The 21,485-nt window shown below is 43.3% G+C and overlaps 1 protein-coding gene across 2 annotated transcripts in view; it reads right to left on the bottom strand.

Annotated features, from left to right (window-relative positions):
- The window catches only part of TTC21B (tetratricopeptide repeat domain 21B), a 79,410-nt gene extending 58,326 nt beyond the window's left edge, over positions 1–21,084 (bottom strand). For both annotated transcript variants that reach the window (XM_075609179.1, XM_075609178.1), the window contains exons 1-7: positions 20,773–21,084; positions 18,138–18,267; positions 17,915–18,025; positions 14,205–14,371; positions 2,256–2,378; positions 1,739–1,896; positions 1,007–1,091 (exon numbers count right to left, since the gene is read on the bottom strand). In XM_075609179.1, the coding sequence (XP_075465294.1) occupies positions 1,007–1,091; positions 1,739–1,896; positions 2,256–2,378; positions 14,205–14,371; positions 17,915–18,025; positions 18,138–18,267; positions 20,773–20,811 (813 nt within the window). In that variant the 5' untranslated portion in view covers positions 20,812–21,084. The remainder of the gene's footprint in view (positions 1–1,006; positions 1,092–1,738; positions 1,897–2,255; positions 2,379–14,204; positions 14,372–17,914; positions 18,026–18,137; positions 18,268–20,772) is intronic.
- Between the last annotated feature and the right edge of the window lie 401 nt (positions 21,085–21,485).

The following is a 21,485-nucleotide window of genomic DNA, read 5'->3' as shown; positions in this document are numbered from 1 at the left end:
CTCACAAAACGGATCTCGGCAGCAGGATCAATGGTCTCTCTGCTTCCCCTGTGTTGTGGCGTGCGTGTCACGGATGCGTCTCACCGATACCGGAAGTGACGTCATCCGCTTCCAGGGGTTCCGGCCGGTTGTGGATTTGATTGGTCAACGTCACTCTACGAGTTTCAGCTGACGAAACCGAGGAAGGTGAAACGCGTAGAGTGACGTTGACCAATCAAATCTCCAACCGGCCGGAACCCCTGGAAGCGGATGACGTCACTTCCGGTATCGGTGAGACGCATCCGTGACACGCACGCCACAACACAGGGGAAGCAGAGAGACCATTGATCCAGCTGCTGAGATCCGTTTTGTGAGATCTAAATGCCTGTTAATACTTTTTATCATGTGAGTGCATTGCATTACACTTACCTTTTATAAATACCATATACAGTCTGCACTATGTTCGGTTCTTTTGTTTTATACTAAGGTTACCGGAGTGTACATTTCCATTGGGAATACTTGTATTTCCACCGCATTCTGGCGGATCATCATCCAAAGAAACCATTACGTGTATACAGTTCACCTCACGTTTGTGAGTATTCTACACATTGACTTTATACTATCATCTCCACATTTTTGTTTTAACAATATTGCACCATCAGAATATTTTTTCTGTTTCCACATGTTTGCGCTTCCCGATGATCTACACCTTTTCCACTCTCCACGGGATTGAGAGAGCAATCCCACACTGGGTCACAGCAGCATTCATCAAATGTGTTTGTATTAGTATCACTGTTCACTATTGCACTAACGATTTGTCACACACTGATAATTTTGGAGCGCCACTATTGATAAGATTGTTTTTCACGTGATAGGAACACCGAACCGTTGACCTTAAAGTAAAAATATTTTATTAAAAATGTGCTGTTTTAGGAAATATGAACTACTGAACAGAGTGCATTGCTTTATTAGCAGTGTTTAATTGCAAGAAAGAAAATGTATCCTCCATCAAAAGAAAAAAACATGCCTCATGTACATTCCCCTCTCTGCACAGGTAGTGAAGAGCCAGCATTCTCAGGGCTTCAAGGTTATGGCTATCCTTCTGCAGCAGCCTGTATAAGAAAACACATTAAAAAATGCAACTTTAAATAAATCTACAAAATGCCATAATTTCAGTGAAAATGGCATTTAGCAAAATGCGAATTAAATATGAAAACCAGTCCTCATATCATCTAGTTGACTAGACACCCTCTATATTTTCTGCCCAAAGAAGAACTTTTTTTTATCAAAAGCATCTTATGCAGAACCACACGACTGTGGGCACCTATGTGGGAGTGTAAGGGGTTACCGACAAAATGTACTAGGTCCAGAATAATAGATATTGCATTTCTAAATATAGGTACAGTGACATCTAATTCTAACTGTACTAATATTGCTCACGACCGATGTTAAACAAAGCTAATCCACTGTTAGACAAGATCATGACAAGACTTGAGTATTAAGGTGTTTTTTTTCCGTCATCAATGAGAAATCAAAACACAGAATTAAAATGATCTCTAAAACAGCATGCAATAAAATATATCAACAAAAGATCTCTACCCTGTATTCACAAAAACAGCTGAACAATTTTATTTCATACTTGTTTTTCACTGCTTTTCCAGCAACAAAAATATCACCAGCCCACATGTTTTTCTAAATCTTTAACCATCTGAAAGCACAGCACGTGACAGATCCATGGAGCATAAGCTGCATACTCAACCTTAGTGCGGTCTCTACTGTCTGTTCCCAATCTTGCAAAGCCAGTTGTAGCTTCATTTTCTTAATAAGAGCAGGAATAAAGCCGGGGTAGTTTACTATTATTTTGTTCACTGTTTCTAAGGCTCCTGAATAATTTTGGCGCATCTCAAAATAGTGAGCCTTTAAAAAAAAAATACAAGGACTGTCAGTAACATGAAATTGCCCCAATTTCAGAGCCCAATACACATTTTAAAGGCAAACAGCAGAGAGGGGGACCTCTTGGCTATGGAATGCCTTCGCAATAACAGTTTATACCATCAGGATTAGAGATGACAACTTTGTGTTTTGCTATAGCTAATGAGGATGTTAACAGTGGCGCATGCAACTTAATTATAGGTGGTTGGTAGTTAAATCCTTCAGTAAAAGGAGTACGTAACAAACTCACAAAAGGACAGGATAATGGTCATTTAAAACAAGTCTATACAACAAAGTTCTCAGTCAATAGTGTAGCTTCCTAGTTTATTTTTCCAGAAACGTACCTTTCCCAACATAGCAAATACATCCATTCCATTGTGCAGTCCTTCATCCAAGTACTTCAGAGCCTTTTTTGCATAAGCTTCTCTCCCACAGGTCAGATCAAGCCATGCTTTCAAAACCAATCCCTGCAAAGAAGCCAAGTCATTCTAATTTAATTTATCTTGTCAGACAAAAAAAAAAAAAAAATGTATTCTATGATTTTTCAGAACCAATATACTTTTTGGTGATCAACTTCAGAGTAATGCAAGATAGCCAATCTTGTATATATCTCTTCTGAATTCCAAAGTGCCGGTCTAAAAAAAAGCACACATTTTCACCCTTTAAAGGCAGAATCTGATATTTTCAGAAGCCAATTCCACACAGTCAAAAGACTGTGAAAAAAACACCATGTACGCTAACATGTAGCCCCACACATGTATACCTGCTAACAGAAATAATACATCTACAATCACACAGCCCCCAAACATATTAGATTCCAGAGTCTGTCCTCCAGTTCTCCCCTTTATAAAATGATTGCGCTTGCTTTACGGGGGTTAACAGTTGGGTGTCTTGGGGAAAACAATCATTTGCCTCCCTCGTCAATTTTTTTTTTTGGCACACTTCTCTAAATACGTACAGCATGTACGTAGCAACAAAATTCAGAATGCAAAGCCTAGCCAGGCTTAGCAAGTGTTAATCTTGATTTTAGTGAAGGGTGTTAGGTCAGGCTCACCTTCATAAACCTTATGCTCCGCAATGGTGTGTGCAATTTTGTTCAATTTTGGAACTATCATACACCACTTGTTTGCTGAATTGGGAGTTACTTCTCAAATCTAGATACATTACTTTAACGCAGGATATACATCTCGGCCATAGTTACAAAGCAGAGTTCTGCCTGAGGACAACTTTACAGCCTATTGTGATCTAGCATTGCAGTGTATTGCAAGAGACTGCTTAGTAGTTATGGCCTCATTTTTCCTTGTGACATTTTTTTTTTTTCAATAATAAAGAAGCAAAACCAATAAAGAATCCACTTCCTCATCATCATAAATAAATATTGTAAATTAGTTTAAGATCACATGTTTATCGTCTCCAGGTCTTGTGGCACGAAACTGGGGCCTGCTATCTCCTAGCAGGCCAAGAATCTTTGCTTGCAGGCAGAAATTGCCTCTTATCCTAAAAGACATGACAGGCAAAAATACCCTATGAGCATTTTCAGTTTTTTCCTGCAGCACTCGCAGCGGTGATCTATCAATCACTGCCAGTCAGCAAATGCGCACCCCCACAATCATTTGCCGCGAGCCATGTGACTGACTCCATCGTGTGGCTTCTCTGTGCTGTTTCCACATGCAATATCTAGAAGAGCCCTGCAACTTTTCCGAAGGTGCTTAGTGCTCTCTGGCGTGTTCCGCACGGCAATGTTTGTCTGCATTCTAAATTTACTCTTCTGTTGTAATTTAATCCGGTATAATAATTACCATGTTCCACATAGCAAGGTCACATTAAAACATCTATATGCAGATTGTTTCTAGTTTATGCATTTTGCTAGGTTTGATGTGTATGTTTTTGTGTTCTGCCTTAATTTTATTTGTTGATGCGGTTATATAGTATGCAATTTAGTTTACAATTGTGAGCCTTTAGATGAAATCCCTGTTTTATATGCCTTTTGGTGCCTCGAATGTACGGGTTGGAAGTGACCATTTTCACAAATTTCTGTAGGGCGGGTGAAGCCCAAATTACAAAGTTAAATTATGTTGTTTTTTTATCATTTAACATTTAGGGAGATAAAATAAAATAAAAAAATCTAGTGGCAGGTGACATTGTAAACTTGCATGTTAACTGGTAGGCCATTTCAGGAAAAATTACATTTGTATATCCATATTTGTATTATAAATAAACCTTCAAAGCCAGAGTGTTCTGTCCTTTACACGTGTACATATATTTCAGAAAAAGCTTTCATGTACACTGATCTCTTCAAATGACATTAAGAACCTACAGTATATCATTTTGAAAGTTCAAGTACATCAACATTTTGTGCATCTTTCACAGGCAAGTCCAACCCTTCCCCCCACTAACGTAAATTTGAGAAATTAATCTCCAAGTACTTCTGCAGGTTATCCTTAATCAAGCTATTATAAGGCAACGCTGTAGATATTATCCTTCATATATAGCAGGATGAAATTAGAGGGACTGGATTTAATAGACAAGCATCTTTTGCATTACTAAACATAGTAGACTAGCAAGTCAAATTTGTGCCATCTTTTGAAGCATTGGAAAGTATTAAACCTTGACAGAGACATTAAACATGTAGTGGAAAAGGGCCCTAATTTTGCCTTTTGGAAGGCTAAATCTTTAGCCAGCCACTTGTCTCCAAGTTTATTTTGTTCCGAATCAGTTAAGGCACAAAGATTTGAGAAGCCACATGGGTTCTTTCGATGTGGTAATTGCATTACACTGGCGACACACTTTATTCGAGCTAGGCTAGTCCCACGAATTCGGGTATACTCGGGTGTATTGAGGTTTGTGACTGTTTTCTGCCCGAGTGCATTGCGTTATTTTCCAGGCAGGGATTGAAGCATTTTATTCCCGCTGGCTGCAATACTGCACAGTATATATATATATATACACTGCATTACAATTCATGAATTTATGCCATCTGGTAGACACGCGAAGCATTGCAGCCTATTAAATCCTAATCATTATCATTTAACAGATCAGCCGCCTGTCAGCCAGGCATGAACCATGGCTGGGAAGGCAAACGCAACGGGGCTTGTCTGAGGTGAGGAGCGGCGCATTCCAGGTATCTGCCAGGTACATACTGGGTATTTGCTCGAATAAAGTGTGTCGCAGCAGTATGTGCAAATTTGGGATATCTACAAAAAAGGTGTATTTCAAAAATGATAATTATTATGGTATGATTAAAACCTTTATTATCTGTAACACAACCCATGTCTACTATCTCACATGTGGTTGTGGAAAGGGTTATGTGGGGAGGACCAACAGGCCCCTAAAAAAATAGGATAATGGAACATGTGAGATCGATTAAAAATAAGAATAGCATTCTTCCAGTATCCAAACATTTTATCAAATGTCATTCAGGTGATCTCACAATTTAAATTTGTGGGTATCAAGCATATACCAACCCCAATACGGGGAGGGGGATAGACTTAACCTCCTTAACAGAAGGGAGATGTATTGGATACATGTTCTCAATACATTATCACCTAATGGGATATCAATCACTTTTTGTGAACTGTTTTACATGTCTCATCTGTGGTCTGATGGTCTCTACCCTTTGTAAATTTTCCGAGTGATCCTACATATATTTAGTGTTATTCTGGATAACTTTTTCCATTAGTGGTTTAGAATTTTTTTGACTGTTTGTTATCCATATGAAAGGTTGATTAAAACAAAATGGACAATCTAGGGCACTATATAGGTGTGCAAATGAAATTAATTATGATGGGTCCAATTATATTATATAAACAATAGTTTTTCAACCTACCGATGTTGGGCCAATAATTTTTTTCAACTATCAACCACTTTGGATTTCCTATTCATTTAATTCCAACCTTTTTGAGGTTTCAGTCCTATTTGTATCAGGACTTTAATTTGAATATTGTTTCAATATACAGTATCTAGTGTTGCAACTATACCATTATTTTACATGTACTTGAAACCATGTATTATTTGTTTTACTCGGTGCCCAGGACATACTTGAAAACGAGAGGTAACTCTCAATGTATTACTTCCTGGTAAAATCTACTATATATTTCTGAAATGTCTGTATGTTTGTCTGCATGCCCTGTGTCCCTATGGCCAATCGCATTGCACCTTTGGCCTGTCACTCCACCTCAACACTGTCCCACTCCTCACCACACTGTCCCACCCCTCACTGACTCTCATTGGCCTTCGGCCAACACCACTGCCACACTGTCCCACCCCTCGCTGACAATCCTCACTGCTCTGGGGCGACCTCTCAACCCACAAAACCCTCACCGCCTGCTACCACAGCATTCACCTCCACACACCGCACGAACAAGCAGCGCAACACTGCCTCTGACAAACACCCCCCTCCACCACCACCCCCCTCAACCTCATGCACCCCCCTCCACCACCACCCCCCCAACCTCATGCACACTACGAACGCACGCCACAGCTCTCCCGCTACTGCAGCCCATCACCAACCCCCCTCACCCAAACATACAACGCACGATGCTCCATCACCCCCCCCCTCACACGAACATCCCCGGAGCACACCCAAAACCACCCCACCCCCCTCACCCATACATCCACAGCATGATGCTCCTCCGGAGCACAGCCCTCACCCCCCCCCCCCCACACTCACCCGAACATCCACCGCACGATGCTGCTCCGGAGCCCCTCACCACCCCCCCCCCCCCATCACGTGCGCCGCCCTGCACCGGCTCAGGACGGGAAGCGCGGCCCTCCTACCCTAGCCGCTCCCTTACCTCCCCGGCGCTACTTCCCGCTCAGGTAAGTCACGTCCCGCCTCAGCTTATGGCACCAGTAACAGCCTCGCGCCTCAGGCCCACCCGCGCAGCCTCGCGCCTCAGGCCCACCCGCGCAGCCTCGCGCCTCAGGCCCACCCGCGCAGCCTCGCGCCTCAGGCCCACCCGCGCAGCCTCGCGCCTCAGGCCCACCCGCGCCTCAAGCCCACCCGCGCAGCCTCGCGCCTCAGGCCCACACAGGGCGCTACCTGCCGCCTGCACGCGCCTCACTCAGCCGGACGGCACATCGGGGGACCAAGCGGGGGGGGGGGGAGCGCGAGTCACGGGCAACGGGGGGGGGGGGGGGGGCGAGCCAAGAGTCACGGGGAGGGGGGGGGAGTCACGGAGAACGGGGGGGGGGGGGGGGGGGGGGGCACCAGCCGAACCAGCAGGGGGACGGACGCACGGAGGGGGGGGGGGGGACATGCACATACATTAATTATGACAATACATATGCCCACTGCTCTCCACCCCGTCCCACACTCCCCTTCTCCCCCCCCCACTCCCCTTCTCCCCCCCCCACTCCCCTTCTCCCCCCCCCACTCCCCTTCTCCCCCCCCACTCCCCTTCTCCCCCCCCCACTCCCCTTCTCCCCCCCCACTCCCCTTCTCCCCCCCCACTCCCCTTTCCCTCCCCCCACCCACTCCCCTTTCCCTCCCCCCACCCACTCCCCTTTCCCTCCCCCCTCCTCCCCTTTCCCTCCCCCCTCCTCCCCTTTCCTTCCCACCACCCTCCCCCTTCCCGCCACCCTTCGCCTTCCTGCCCGCCTTCCTGCCTCCCCGCCCACCCGCCTTTGCCTTTCACCCGCCTCTGCCTTTCACCCGCCTCTGCCTTTCACCCACCGCCTCACAGCCGCTGCATGCACTCAACAGACACCCGCCACACTCGACACATACCTGCCGCCTCACACACCTGCTGCCTCCCGCCCCTACGCACCGACATCACTGACCCACCGCCTCACACCCTAGCAGGCCCCCGACTCACAGACAGCACTCACAACCCACGCGCCACCTGCCGCCTCACACGCTAGCAGGACCCCCACTCACAGACAGCACTCACAACCCATGTGCCACCCGCCGCCTCACACCCTAGCAGGACACACGCCTCACATTTTTACATCTGTTATGTCACCAAAATATACATTGTACTGTGGTGTGTTTACAATAAACCATTTTTAAACAACATCGTATTACATTTTATTCCATCTTTCTTTTCAATATTATTATCCAACCTTTACAACAAACACTCATCTATTGTTCCACGATTTATAAATAATACTACCTATTACGCATTTACATCCCGGGCAACGCCGGGTCTCTCAGCTAGTATTTTATAAATAAATAAATTATTTGGAGCTTGCCTCTATATGGTTATAATTTTTAACATCAAGATATAATTTCTGATAAATTTCCACAATGTGGATTGGCTGAACACTCATGTTATTATTCTGATGTAAGATTTAATCGCTAGCTATATAGAATTTGTATTCAATATCTAAATGCAAACTGATTAGTAATTATTCTAACTATTTCAGAACAGTGGATATATATTTTTTGCTTCAACCAATCTCCTGTTTAGGATTTTCTATATTTCTTTGAAGCTTTAGTCGTTTTGTTTTCATGCTCTAACATTCTCTGTTTTTACTATTTTTAAAATGGAAATTTGTTTAATTGCTCATTTAGGATTATTTAATGTGTTGTGTTACACTTTGTGCGGTTAAGGGGCTCCGGCAGGGGGCGGCCACCTTTCATGTGGTCTGTCCAATGATACCCTGTGGTTGGTGTCGTCGGTCAGTTCACCTGGAGGGACATAGGGGTGGCGCTTCCGCTGGGGTTTCTTACCAATATAAGGTTGCACAAAAACAAACTCTATAAATCGCTCATCCTAATAATGATTCTTTTTTTATTTAATATTGTTATTTCCAGGTAAGTCACATGGTGCATGAGGATATATATATTGATGCCAAATATGATCAAAGAAAATCCAAAGAAAGAATCCTCCACTAGAATGCACTCTATGTTGTCATGTGTACATATATATATATTGTGATTTGCAGTATAACTTGCTATACAATTGACTATCTATTGATCAAAGACCAGCTACCCAGATTAAAAATAAAAAACAATAACATTTTATTACATCTCTAAATTGTAACTGTGCTATTATTTACAGTGTAAATTGTTTAAAAATCCCTTATGGAGATTGTAATGTGTTATCCAAATATTTGGAGACTTGTAATCACATTATTATGTGTGTCTATACAGTGAGTATATCTACTTCAACATCCCTAGACCCACGGAATATGTCTTAATGTGGACTAATATATATATATATATATATATATATATATAATGTAGTAGTAGTTAATTCATATACTTCCCATAATATAGTCCATATATACAACAGACTTAGATAGCCCTATGTAGCAGCTATGTGTCTCGGTAAAAAGGGAAAAAAAACGGGCGCTACCCCACAGTGTGGTGAATAAGAAGAACTTGCTTCCTTAATAAAACAACATAACCTTGAGTCCTAAACGCTTCTCATCTGTTTTTCGGTCTCCGTCTATGACTCTAACCCGATGAAGGATCTATCCAGGATCCTTAGGAAATACAGAAACAAAGAGAAAAAGGGGGAGCACAGATGGAGAAACACTGAATGATAGTTTAACAGCTACTAGGATATCAATCCCCAAGTTAGTGGATGGGCTGATGGTAGAGTGTATAATATAAAAAATACTTACACGGCCTTGTGTAAGCGATATCTTATCAAGGTTTCTTTTCTTTATCTTCTTCCTTTCTCTTTCTTCAACTTCATCTCGTTACTCTTTCTTGAGTCTTGATGGTAGATTCTTCTGATAACCAGCTGCTTTCCTCAGGTGGAATGTCCCTCAAAAGGAATTGATAATAAAGAAAAGTATCAGGGTTGGTATAATACCTGAGGGGCCACAATGCGTAAGGTGATAACAGGGATATATTAAAAGGCAGAAAATTAATACTGCATGCACTCACACGGACTCGTGTGAGTGGACTCCTTGAAGAGGGTATCTGTAATCCCACACCACCCCAGATGGGTGGTGTGGGATTACAGATACCCTCATCAAGGAGTCCACTCACACGAGTCCGTGTGAGTGCATGCAGTATTAATTTTCTGCCTTTTAATATATCCCTGTTATCACCTTACGCATTGTGGCCCCTCAGGTATTATACCAACCCTGATACTTTTCTTTATTATCAATTCCTTTTGAGGGACATTCCACCTGAGGAAAGCAGCTGGTTATCAGAAGAATCTACCATCAAGACTCAAGAAAGAGTAACGAGATCAAGTTGAAGAAAGAGACAGGAAGAAGATAAAGAAAAGAAACCTTGATGAGATAACACTTACACAAGGCCGTGTAAGTATTTTTTATATTATACACTCTACCATCAGCCCATCCACTAACTTGGGGATTGATATCCCAGTAGCTGTTAAACTATCATTCAATGTGTCTCGGTAAGCCTCACAAGGATGCAGTGTCCACACATGTCTGACGTCACTGGAGCAACATCCCTACCCCACGAGACACGACTTGTAGCTGAGTATACCTGAATGTTCCAAGACACACTATAAACTGTTACAGGTCCCCTGTGACCTGATTTGATTTGTTTGACTACTAAGTATCAATATCCCTGCTCCATTGTCGGGTCCGCCGAGACCGGAGAGCAGGGGAACACGTGTGGACACTGCATCCTTGTGAGGCTTACTGAGACACACAGCTGCTACATACAATAGGGCTATCTAAGTCTGTTGCAACTTGAATCTCACACGGCTACTGTGTATAGAGATAGAGCCTGTTACAAAAAGAGTCACACTGCTATCATTAAAGCCTCTATACACTGTAAATTTTGGAACATTGATACTATATCTAGGATATACTCAATAAATGCTATGATCTAATATATCATTGAGTACACAATAGGGGTCTATTCATCTACTTTAAACACATAGGTTTTCTAGCAATTGAGATACTTATATATGTGATGGTGATAGTCTCCATATATTTCAGTACCTATATATTAGAGAGCATGGTTTATTAAATACCGTTATATGACTGGACTATATTATGGGAAGTATATGAATTAACTACTACATACATATATATATATATATATATATATATATATATATATATATATACATACATACATACATACAATCCACATTAAGACATATTCCGTGGTTCTAGGGATGTCGAAGTATGTATACTCACTGTATAGACACACATAATAATGTGATTACAAGTCTCCAATTATTTGGATAACACATTACAATCTACTTTACTCCATAAGGGATTTTTAAACAATTTACACTGTAAATAATAGCACAGTCACAATTTAGAGATGTAATAAAATGTTATTGTTTTTTATTTTTCATCTGGGTAGCTGATCTTTGATCAATAGATAGTCAATTGTATAGCAAGTTATACTGTCAATCACTATATATATATATATATATATATATATATATATATACACAAGACAACAATATAAGGTTGCATCTTACCTGCATCAAACACTCTTTGATAAAGCGCCATCTACGGCGGGAAACGCGTCAGAGTGTTGCTCCAGTTTCCTTACGGGCACTATGTGCTAATAAATTTTTATTATTTTTGACTTTTTGATCCTGCCTCCAGGTCTGTTTCTTTTTGGCTGTGATCCATGTTACTTTTTGTACTCCCCATTAACGTACGTAAACACGAGAAATAGAAGTTAGAACAAGTCAAATACAAAAAAAAAAAATTGTCAAAATGTATATATATATGAAAAATACAACTCATTCAGAATAGTATACAAGAGAAGCAGTTTTATGCTGCCAGAAATGCCAGTGTGGGAGAATCTCCAATAACGCCTTCAACTGAAAAGATCTAAAAAACAAAAAACTGAAAATATGGCACAGAAAATAAGAAAAAGGACTACAGTGTAAAGTTTTAATATAAATTCAGAAAACCCCAATGCCTACACACTAACGTGCCAGCCTTGAAAAAGCACGCCCAGCGAAACGTACGTCGGCATATGACGTCATCACATCAAAGGGGCGGACCTAGTTTTCGTGATCGGAGCACGACCGCTTCTACTAGCTTTCCGTTTGCAGCTATGTTAACGCATTAACGTGCCTTATTGGTTTGAATTTTAACAGTACCCACTGGTTCAGTCATTGACTGCATAAGCACCCTGTAATTGTTAGGGGGTGCACCGCTATTAAGCGCAACTACCAGGGCTACTGAACAGTCGGATACATTTTATACTGTCTGGATCTCAGGACACCACGTTTAAACAGGCACTACTTGTGCACTGTTATATCAGCTTTGTTCCTACCTTCTTGTACCTACTGGTACAATGTGATTTAGGGCTAACCGTGTCTAGGCTAGCACTTTGATCTCAGCTACACACCTTTTGCACTAAGCTATACTGGCTGGCAGACCCACTAACCTATCCCTGTTATAGTGTGTGTGTTTGCTGTAGCACTAACAACATATGTGCTAAACTATTGTGGACAGGCACCCGCCATTGGTCAGACCGAGATTTTGGACCAGTCATACTAAGACTGTACCTTAATCCAGACCATAAATGTGCACACCTATAGACACATTGATAAATGTATTCAGTGTCTTATTACACTGATTAGCCCATTATATCACAGGCCAGCTATCCTACTCTGGGAGGGAGCCACTGATAGCATCAGTTCAGATCTCCTCATTCACTCAGTGGCCATTCCACACTGACCTTAGGTTGAGGAAGGATACTTATAGCTGTCATTACCATACAGTACTGCACTGGTTCTATACACCTCTTGCGAGGCTAGTATATTGGTAAGATCTATTGTGGTATCCGACTGGATTTTAATATTTTGCTGTCAATTTGGCTTCATTAGAGTCTTATATATTTTGATCCTATAGCGCTCTATTTTATTTGAGTTATTACTCCTAATAAAGTGTTTTAAATCATACACTCCTCACCCATCACACACTTACACTACGTTTCTCCACACATTGTACCTGTGATCTCTAGTGACTGAGTGCTCTCCATTGGGGTTCTGTTTCTCTGTGTTTAAAATGTAAAGTAGCAGCAAATCTGATGGCTGGGGATTGGCTTCCGTGGGGAGAGGAGACAGGACGCTGGTATAGCACTACAGTAGTTTCTTTCCTGCGCACTTCATAGCTGTGCTCCTTCGCTCCGCTATAAAGTGCTCACAAAAGCAACTAACACTTATCTTGGCATCTTACCTGTCACCTCTCCATCTCGGGGACACACGGGACAACCAATTGCCAGGCATCAGGTGAACTTTTTCTTTTGCATAAGTGCGCATTTGATTTTCTGAAATTAGATTAATCAGGCCAAGCTAACTTTTTTTTTCTTTCTTCCTTCCCCTTTAATATGTGCAATCAATACAATCAACACAATGATAAGTAATTAGCTAAATAGCCGATCGCTCCGTTCTCCTGTGATCGTCGGCGAAGATTCGGCTTGGGGGTTCACTAAATGGCTGTTAGTGCAGCAGAAGATGACCAAAGATGCAAAGTTCTGTGGGGAAGATCATGTGACCAGGCCGTCAATACATACAATTGGTGCACTGCTAGAGAGAGGGCAGGACTCAAAAAAGGGGTGTGCCAGAGCCTGTTTCAGAAGAGGATGTGACTTTGTAAATGGTTGCTAAAGAAACAAAATGCTTGTTACAGGCAGTCCTCGTTTTACAACGCTTCGCTTTACAACGAATGGCTTATCCAACGCTATGCAATGCATACCTATATTCATTTTTACAACGCCAAAATGGCTTATCCAACGCTCTTACGATGCTTTGCAACGTTGTGTATGTGTGTATATATATACACATTCACATAAACTACGTTGCAAAGTGTCGTAAGAGCGTATATATATATATATATATATAATACTATATAATATATTATTTATTATGTTATATTATATATATAATACAGTATATACACTATATAATTTATGTGTGTGCTGCATATCTTATTGCCTGCATAAAATATTTGGTGTATTTTAGTGTTAAAAATGCCTTCAGGAACGGAACCTTTCATTTAAACAGTGTTCCTATGGGAAAACATGTTTCGCTTTACAACGCCATTTTGAGTAACGCAGTGTCTCGGATAACCGAGGACTGCCTGTACATTAAAAATGTCATTTAATTTAAAAAAAAAATTTTTTAAGTATTTTCTCATAGTACAGAACTGATTTAAAAAAAAATATATATAAAGGATATTGCTTGGTCTGCAGCTTTAAAGCCTACTACACTATATTTCCTCTCCTCTCTGCACCCTCTGATCCCAGTTCTTTGTTCTAAAAGCCGGGCCATCCAATAAATTATTATTATTTTTAGAGGTAGTTAATACGTTATTTTATACTGTATCTATAAGAGCTCACATGCAATCCCCTCCAATTTCCCCAAATTATAACAACTTACTTCTTTACTGCCATTTGAAATTTTGATCATCCTGTCAACATATTCTCTGGCTTTATCGTGACGTCCCACATGCCATAAAAACAAGCCAGTAAAATATAAGGCACTTTGTCCTGCTGTCTTCCGATGTTCCTTCATTTTGATTTCCAACTCTTGAATAGCTTCTCGGTCTATAAAATTTACATATATGTTAGCAGTTCATTTTGGATTACATCTTGAGACCTAAAAGGTTGTGATATGCTACTACAGTAGCTAACTTATGAGCAAATGTTATTTTATTTGCATGACATTTCTCATGTGATGTTTTAAGCACATACTGTATGCAATACCTGTAGATCACTCATGTTGATCAAACATTAGATATGATAAACACACATCCATTTATCATACTTAAATACGTCTCTTTCACATCTGTGCATAGGTATTTTAGCATCCCTTAAAACATATTTCCATTCATGGGATAAATGATAGATAACTTAGTATGTTGCACTAATATACAGTTAATACAAATATTATTTGCAACTAGTAAAGTCAATAGATTTCTGCCATTCAACCAAATATTATTTGCAACTAGTAAAGTCAATAGATTTCTGCCATTCAACCAGGAAGAATTTCAAGTGTACATCACTTTTGTACTGGAAAAAAATCTACTCGCCACCTAGTACCACACGTGTGCTGCTTGGGCCAATAGGAGCTCGCCGCGATGTTAAATCCACTCACCCGGGGCGTGCAAATGTATAGGTTTGTCGAACACTGTGTGTGTGTGTGTGTGTGTGTGTGTGTGTGTGTGTGTGTGTGTGTGTGTATATATATATATATATATGCAAATATAGCTGTATGCTCATCTGCATGTCTTAGGCAGGTCTGCAACCCCACCTTTCCCCATTATCACCCAGCATACAGCACTTCCACTGCAGCAAGGGATTCTGGGAAATGACATGCAAATGAGCACACAGTGTCACTTTTTGCCTCAATAACCATTTTTAACATGGTTCCCTATAGGCTTAAGCTTGCTGCATGGTCACAGCTTTGAGCACATTTCCCAGAATCCCTTGCTGCAGTGGAAGTGCTGTATGCTGGGTGATAATGGGGAAAGGTGGGGTTGCAGACCTGCCTAAGACATGCAGATGAGCATACAGCTATATTTGCATATTTGCTTTCCTGTGGAGGGTTTTTGCCACTTTTTTTACTCACCATAACTTAACTCAGTATTATGGTTTATATATATATATATATATATATATATATATATATATAAAACAAACAAAGAATAGACTGCGCTCCTCAGGTGTAAACTCAGACTGATTACCAATTGATTGTATTAAGTGGATATAGCAAAGGTGAATGGCAAAGGTGAATGCAACAATAATATGGATGATTGACTCACACTAATAAAAATACATGCAATATGTTATAATAAAATGCTGAGTGCCAATGTTTAAAAAGCTGCTGTGAACACAAATATATGCCAGTGAACAATACAAATATATTAAAATGGCATGTGTTGGTAGTTATGACTACTGCACTAATGAATCCCTCCTGGATGATACTAAATAAATGATGAATGGAAAAATACAGAAAGAATGACACTGTGTCAAAAATGAAAATAAAAATGAAAAAATATGAAAAATATAAAAATATATCAACCAAACCAAGAGTCCATGCTAGGATCTGGCTGCTCTCATCAAGGACCAACGAACTCCCAGAAATCTGTGAACAACAAGAAAAGAAAGCGCCCGATCCTAGTGCAGCATGAAAAAATACAATTTAATAAAAATGAATAAAACCAACAAATGCGAACTCACAAACACAGGATAAATAAAAGCATATAATGAGTATACTCATTCGCCAACCGCCCACGATGTGCCTTGGATGGCGCGCCCTCTCTCTGTCTGGGTTTTCTCAGCTCTTCCGAACCGACATCCAGCAGGGGATATAGGAAACAGCTCACCACAATGTGACCCGGAAGTCCTCCACAATGTTAGTGTATTCCGGATGTGAGGTCTGTAGTCCGTGACCCCGCGATGCAGGGGCTGATCAGAGAAGTCTCTCTGCACTCCCAAAGGCAGTCCGTAATGAGGTGGGCAGTGAGAATGGAGTAGAATTGTATATCACAGTGTGACAGCAGCTGAAAAACGCTCTTCCCTACGCGTTTCTTCACATAAAGTGATTTCATCACTGTGATATACAATTCTACTCCATTCTCACTGCCCACCTCATTACGGACTGCCTTTGGGAGTGCAGAGAGACTTCTCTGATCAGCCCCTGCATCGCGGGGTCACGGACTGCAGACCTCACATCCGGAATACACTAACATTGTGGAGGACTTCCGGGTCACATTGTGGTGAGCTGTTTCCTATATCCCCTGCTGGATGTCGGTTCGGAAGAGCTGAGAAAACCCAGACAGAGAGAGGGCGCGCCATCCAAGGCACATCGTGGGCGGTTGGCGAATGAGTATACTCATTATATGCTTTTATTTATCCTGTGTTTGTGAGTTCGTATTTGTTGGTTTTATTCATTTTTATTAAATTGTATTTTTTCATGCTGCACTAGGATCGGGCGCTTTCTTTTCTTGTTGTTCATATATATATATATATATATATATATATATATATATATATATATATATATATATATATGTATGTATATATATATATATATATGAAAAAGAAAAGAGAAAAAGCGCCCGATCCTTGTGTAAAATCAGATGAACATTTTAATAAATCACGGACAAGACAAATGCACACTTACATTTCCCCCTGATGAAATCCGCAAAGGCGGAAGAAACGCGTAGGGACAGTTACCATTGGAACTACGGTGGCTGACCTGCCTTGGCACCAGAGAGAGATCGTGAAGACGCAAGTAAAGTCCTTCCTGGTTCCGGTATCACATGCGTGCGAGCAATGGCGGACGCTCGCTGCTAACAAGCTCCATACAAGTGGACTTTATCTATCCTGGAGCGAACGGCGTTCACAGACACGAGATACAGAACCATCCTGGATATCGCTGAGCGGAGGTGACCGTGGAGTCTTCATTTGGTGCATGGGCAGGTCCCATAAAATGCCTGTTTTTATCAGACAAATTGTAAGTGTGCATTTGTCTTGTCCGTGATTTATTAAAATGTTCATCTGATTTTACACAAGGATCGGGCGCTTTTTCTCTTTTCTTTTTCTAATAGGTACTATGGGAACTTGGTGAGCCCAAGAAGAAGCAGCCTGGACCTTTGTTTTATTCATTCATGGACTTCATTTGGACTTAAGTATTTCTTTATATAGTTCATTTTTGGATTTTTACTTTATAATTTGTATGTACTGTTTAGTAGTTTATTGCAACATCTTTTTAACATTTTTTGCACATTTTTACTTTCTGTATAGTTTCTTAACGTTTTATTATAATCAATATATTTTTTTGTAACAATTTTTTCCTATATAGGCTAGCACTGGTTGTTTCAGGTAACATCCAACAATCAATATTGGTATTTGGTGCAACATCTTGCTACACGTCACCAGCACGGCAGCAATTTGGGTGTGTTGGAAAAAGTGCGCTGTCTTTAAAACTGTTCCTATATATATATATATATATATATATATATATATATATATATATATTATTATATAAAATTCACTTCATGAAAATGGCAAGAACTTGACAAATTACTAATCATTTATTTTAGATTTACATGATCAGTCCTATTTAATCGCGTCCCCACTTACCTGGATGAGAACTTTTCTTGTGAGCATAAATTAATGCCATGATAGAGCATAATGAAACTTCTGGTTTGTCTTTAATTAGTTCCAATTCACGGATGGACTCCTGAACTTGATCTAATTGAAAAATAAAATAAAAAGAAATACTGGTAAAGTGAGGGGGGGGAGGGGAGGGGGGTTATAACCATACAGTTACATCTGGTGGGGAAACATCCCTAAAAGCAATTACCTTCCATTAGCATCCCAAAGGCCCGAAAAAAGAGCAAGACTGGATCGTTACCATACTCCTTGAGACCCTCATTAGCAGCGATTTGAACATGATGAAAGTATCTTTCCTGGCAGTAGTAATTAATTAGCGCCTAAAAAAAGAGGAAACATCCGGAATAAATAATGTGTGGAATTCCCTTGTAAATGCAAAATGTTCATTAGCATGGCATTTAATGGAGAAAAAAAAGACAATATTGAGTAAGGCAGCGCTTATAGTGCCGGCGACAGCGACGTCGCGTCAAAACAACTGCATTGCCGCGTGTGCTTATAGTAAGCGCGACGCGAAGGAGCAACGACTTGGTCGCGATCGTTGGAAGTCATCTCAATTTGATTTTTCCAGCGACCGCGTGACGTCGCCGGCACTATAAGCGTAGCCTTAGGCCGAGTCCCCGCTGGCGCTGAGCTTGCTATGCGCTTGGCGCGCTTACCTTCTGCAATGTTGATCATGACATCCCCTCTCCCGCTGCGCTCGCGGACAACTGCTGCTGGGGTGGGGGGGGGGGGGGTACCGGACTACTACTGCTGCTGGGGGGAACGGTGGGGGGTGGGGAAAACGGACTAGCTGGGGGGGGCCTGCTGGGGTGGGGGGGCAAACGGACTGCTGCTGTGGTGGGGGGCAAATGGAGTGGTGGTGGAATGAGTGGTGGTGGGGGGGCAATGGAGTGGTGTGGTGGAGAGAGAGGGGGAGAATGGGTGAGAGAGAGGGGGGAGAAGGGTGAGAGAGAGGGGGGAGAAGGGGGAGAAGAGAGAGGGGGGAGGAGAGAGGGGGGGAGAGAGAGGGGGGGGAGAGAGAGGGGGGGGGAAGAGAGAGAGGGGGGGAAGAGAGAGAGAGGGGGGGGAAGAGAGAGAGGGGGGAGGAAGAGAGAGAGAGGGGGGGAAAGAGAGAGAGGGGGGAAGAGAGAGAGAGGGGAAGAGAGAGAGGGGGGGAAGAGAGAGAGAGGGGGGGAAGAGAGAGAGAGGGGGGGAAGAGAGAGGGGGGGAAGAGAGAGGGGGGGGAAGAGAGAGAGAGGGGGGGAAGAGAGGGGGGAGGGAGAGAGAGGGGGGGGAGAGAGAGGGGGGGAGGAGAGGGGGGGAGAGAGAGAGAGGGGAGGGAGGGAGAGAGAGGGGAGGGAGAGAGAGGGGAGGGAGAGAGAGGGGGGGGAGAAGAGAGAGGGGGGAGAAGAGAGAGAGGGGGGAGAAGAGAGAGAGCAAGCAATGGGGGCGGGGGGGGAGAGCGCGCAATGGGGGCGGGGGGGAGAGCGTGCAATGGGGGCGGGGGAGAGCGCCTATACAGCCAATGACACGACCCCTCCCGTAATAGCCACAACCCCCCGCTCCTGCTCTAAAAATGTTGCAGGACAGCGAATCGCTCATGCTTGGAGAGCTGGTGACATCACCGCTCTCCAAGCATGAGCGAGCTCAGCAGCAGCCTAAGGCCGAGTCCATAGAAGGACAGGCCGTGCTGAGGCGTGCGGGACGCTCAGCGCTGAGCCCCTGCATCCTCAATGAGGATGCCTTGAGAGGGGGCTCATGCGAGCGTCCGCAGGCGTGCTGACGAGTTGGAGTTTTCAGCCGAGCGCCAAGCTGTTTTTCAGCGCGCTGTCGGCTGAAAACCTCCAATCACAGCACAGCAGTGTCAACGTCACGGCGCGTGACGTCAGTGCGTCGCGGGCGATTGGCCCAGCGACGTCACTGCCCCGCCTCCAACCACCTCCCCCCGGCTCCGATCGCGCCCGCTGGCTCGCCTGTATGGGCATGAAATCGCCCAGATTTCATCAGGCGAGCCTCAGCGTCGTCTCGGATCTCCTCACCCTTCTATGGCCCGGGCCTTAGGCCTCGTCCATGGTAAGCGCTTGCTCGCTGAAGCATGCCGACGCTCGCTCATGCTTGGCATTGAGCCTCTACAGCTGCGATTAGAGCGGCTTTAGTAGGGGCTCGCCTACGCTTCCGCAAGCGCGCGGAAGCATAGGTCTTAGCAGATTTTTCAATTCACGCTCTTGCCGGAGCGCAGGGCCGGTCACGTGAGCGATTCGCCCATTGAGGGCGAACCAGCTCAGTGACGTCACTGGCCCGCCCCCTGACGGCGCGCAGGGCAAGCAACCGCAAGGCCAGGGAAAGCACCCGCTTTCCCTGAGCCTCAGCGCGCCAGCGGGGAGCCTGGCCGAGGCCTTATACAACAAAGGGTTCATCCCCGTTATCACTGAGCGGGCGGTGCTTGCCGCGGTTACTTACATATATAGATATATGCAAGTCCCCAGTCACGCGGTGTGCGCTCGTGCACACGCTCACCGGCGCTCATGTAAACAAAAAAAAATCTAACTTTACAGCGCACTTAATGCCCCCCCGCGCATAAATGACAGGACACCCGGCGCCAGCGGGGACTCAGCCTTATTCACAGGACATGCCATATACTGTACACATGCCCCAAATTGTATTAGCTCAAATAACTACGTGGTAATATATTATCTATTGCATGTGGGTTATATGTGGAACACAGCTGCTTTTTCTGAACCCACATTTTTCTTTGTTGGGCTTGTCTTTGTGTATTATTTTTACAGAACCTTAACCAGAGATATACAGTATAAATATATATATTTTTTATTTCAGACTATCCCCACCTGGGCACAGGAAGAAGCAGCAGCAGCAGCAGCAGACATTGGATACTACTCTGCCCCACCTGGACACTGCAACTACAAGCGGCGGCTCAAGTTGAATGCTACATGCACCGCACTACCCGAGTGTCCATCCCTCATCATGTTACTGAGATACACATCCCGCCGGACAAGGGGGCGCTTCCCCGGCGTCGACTCCAGCCGCTCCAGCGCGCTCCCGGTACTGCTGTAATCTGTAGCCGATACCCCGGGCATCGACGTCAACCCGCGCACGCACAGACACACACCGAGCGCTGTTTTCCAATCTGACGTCAATCAGTGCGTGCACGCGCGCTCTCTCTCTCTCTCCTAGCGCCCGCTGTTAATCGGACGTACGAGGGCGTGCCCCGTGTCAATTTTTTTAATCTGACGTTGGGCCGTACGCATCCCCGTCACTGCGGCGTTGCTTTTGAATTCGACGTCATGGCGCGCGCTGTCTCTCGGCCGGGTTTGACGCTGAAGATAAAAATGAAAACAGAAAAATAAAGCATACTAAATAAATGCACGATGGCAATTATTCAAATGAAAACGTGAAATTGCAGTTGTTGCACATCCCTATAGTTTATGGGCCAAAATAAAAGGCCTAAATTCAGTTTAGCAAGAAGTGTTGCCACGGAGACTACAGATTTCAGGCATGTATCTCCGGAATCCGGGTTTAGGCCTCGTGCAGGGCGGTGCTG

The sequence above is a fragment of the Ascaphus truei genome, chromosome 7 (genome assembly GCF_040206685.1).
Source record: "Ascaphus truei isolate aAscTru1 chromosome 7, aAscTru1.hap1, whole genome shotgun sequence".
NCBI lineage: Eukaryota > Metazoa > Chordata > Amphibia > Anura > Ascaphidae > Ascaphus > Ascaphus truei.
Note: the sequence above shows the minus strand (reverse complement) of the source record. Positions and strands in the feature narration are given on the sequence as shown.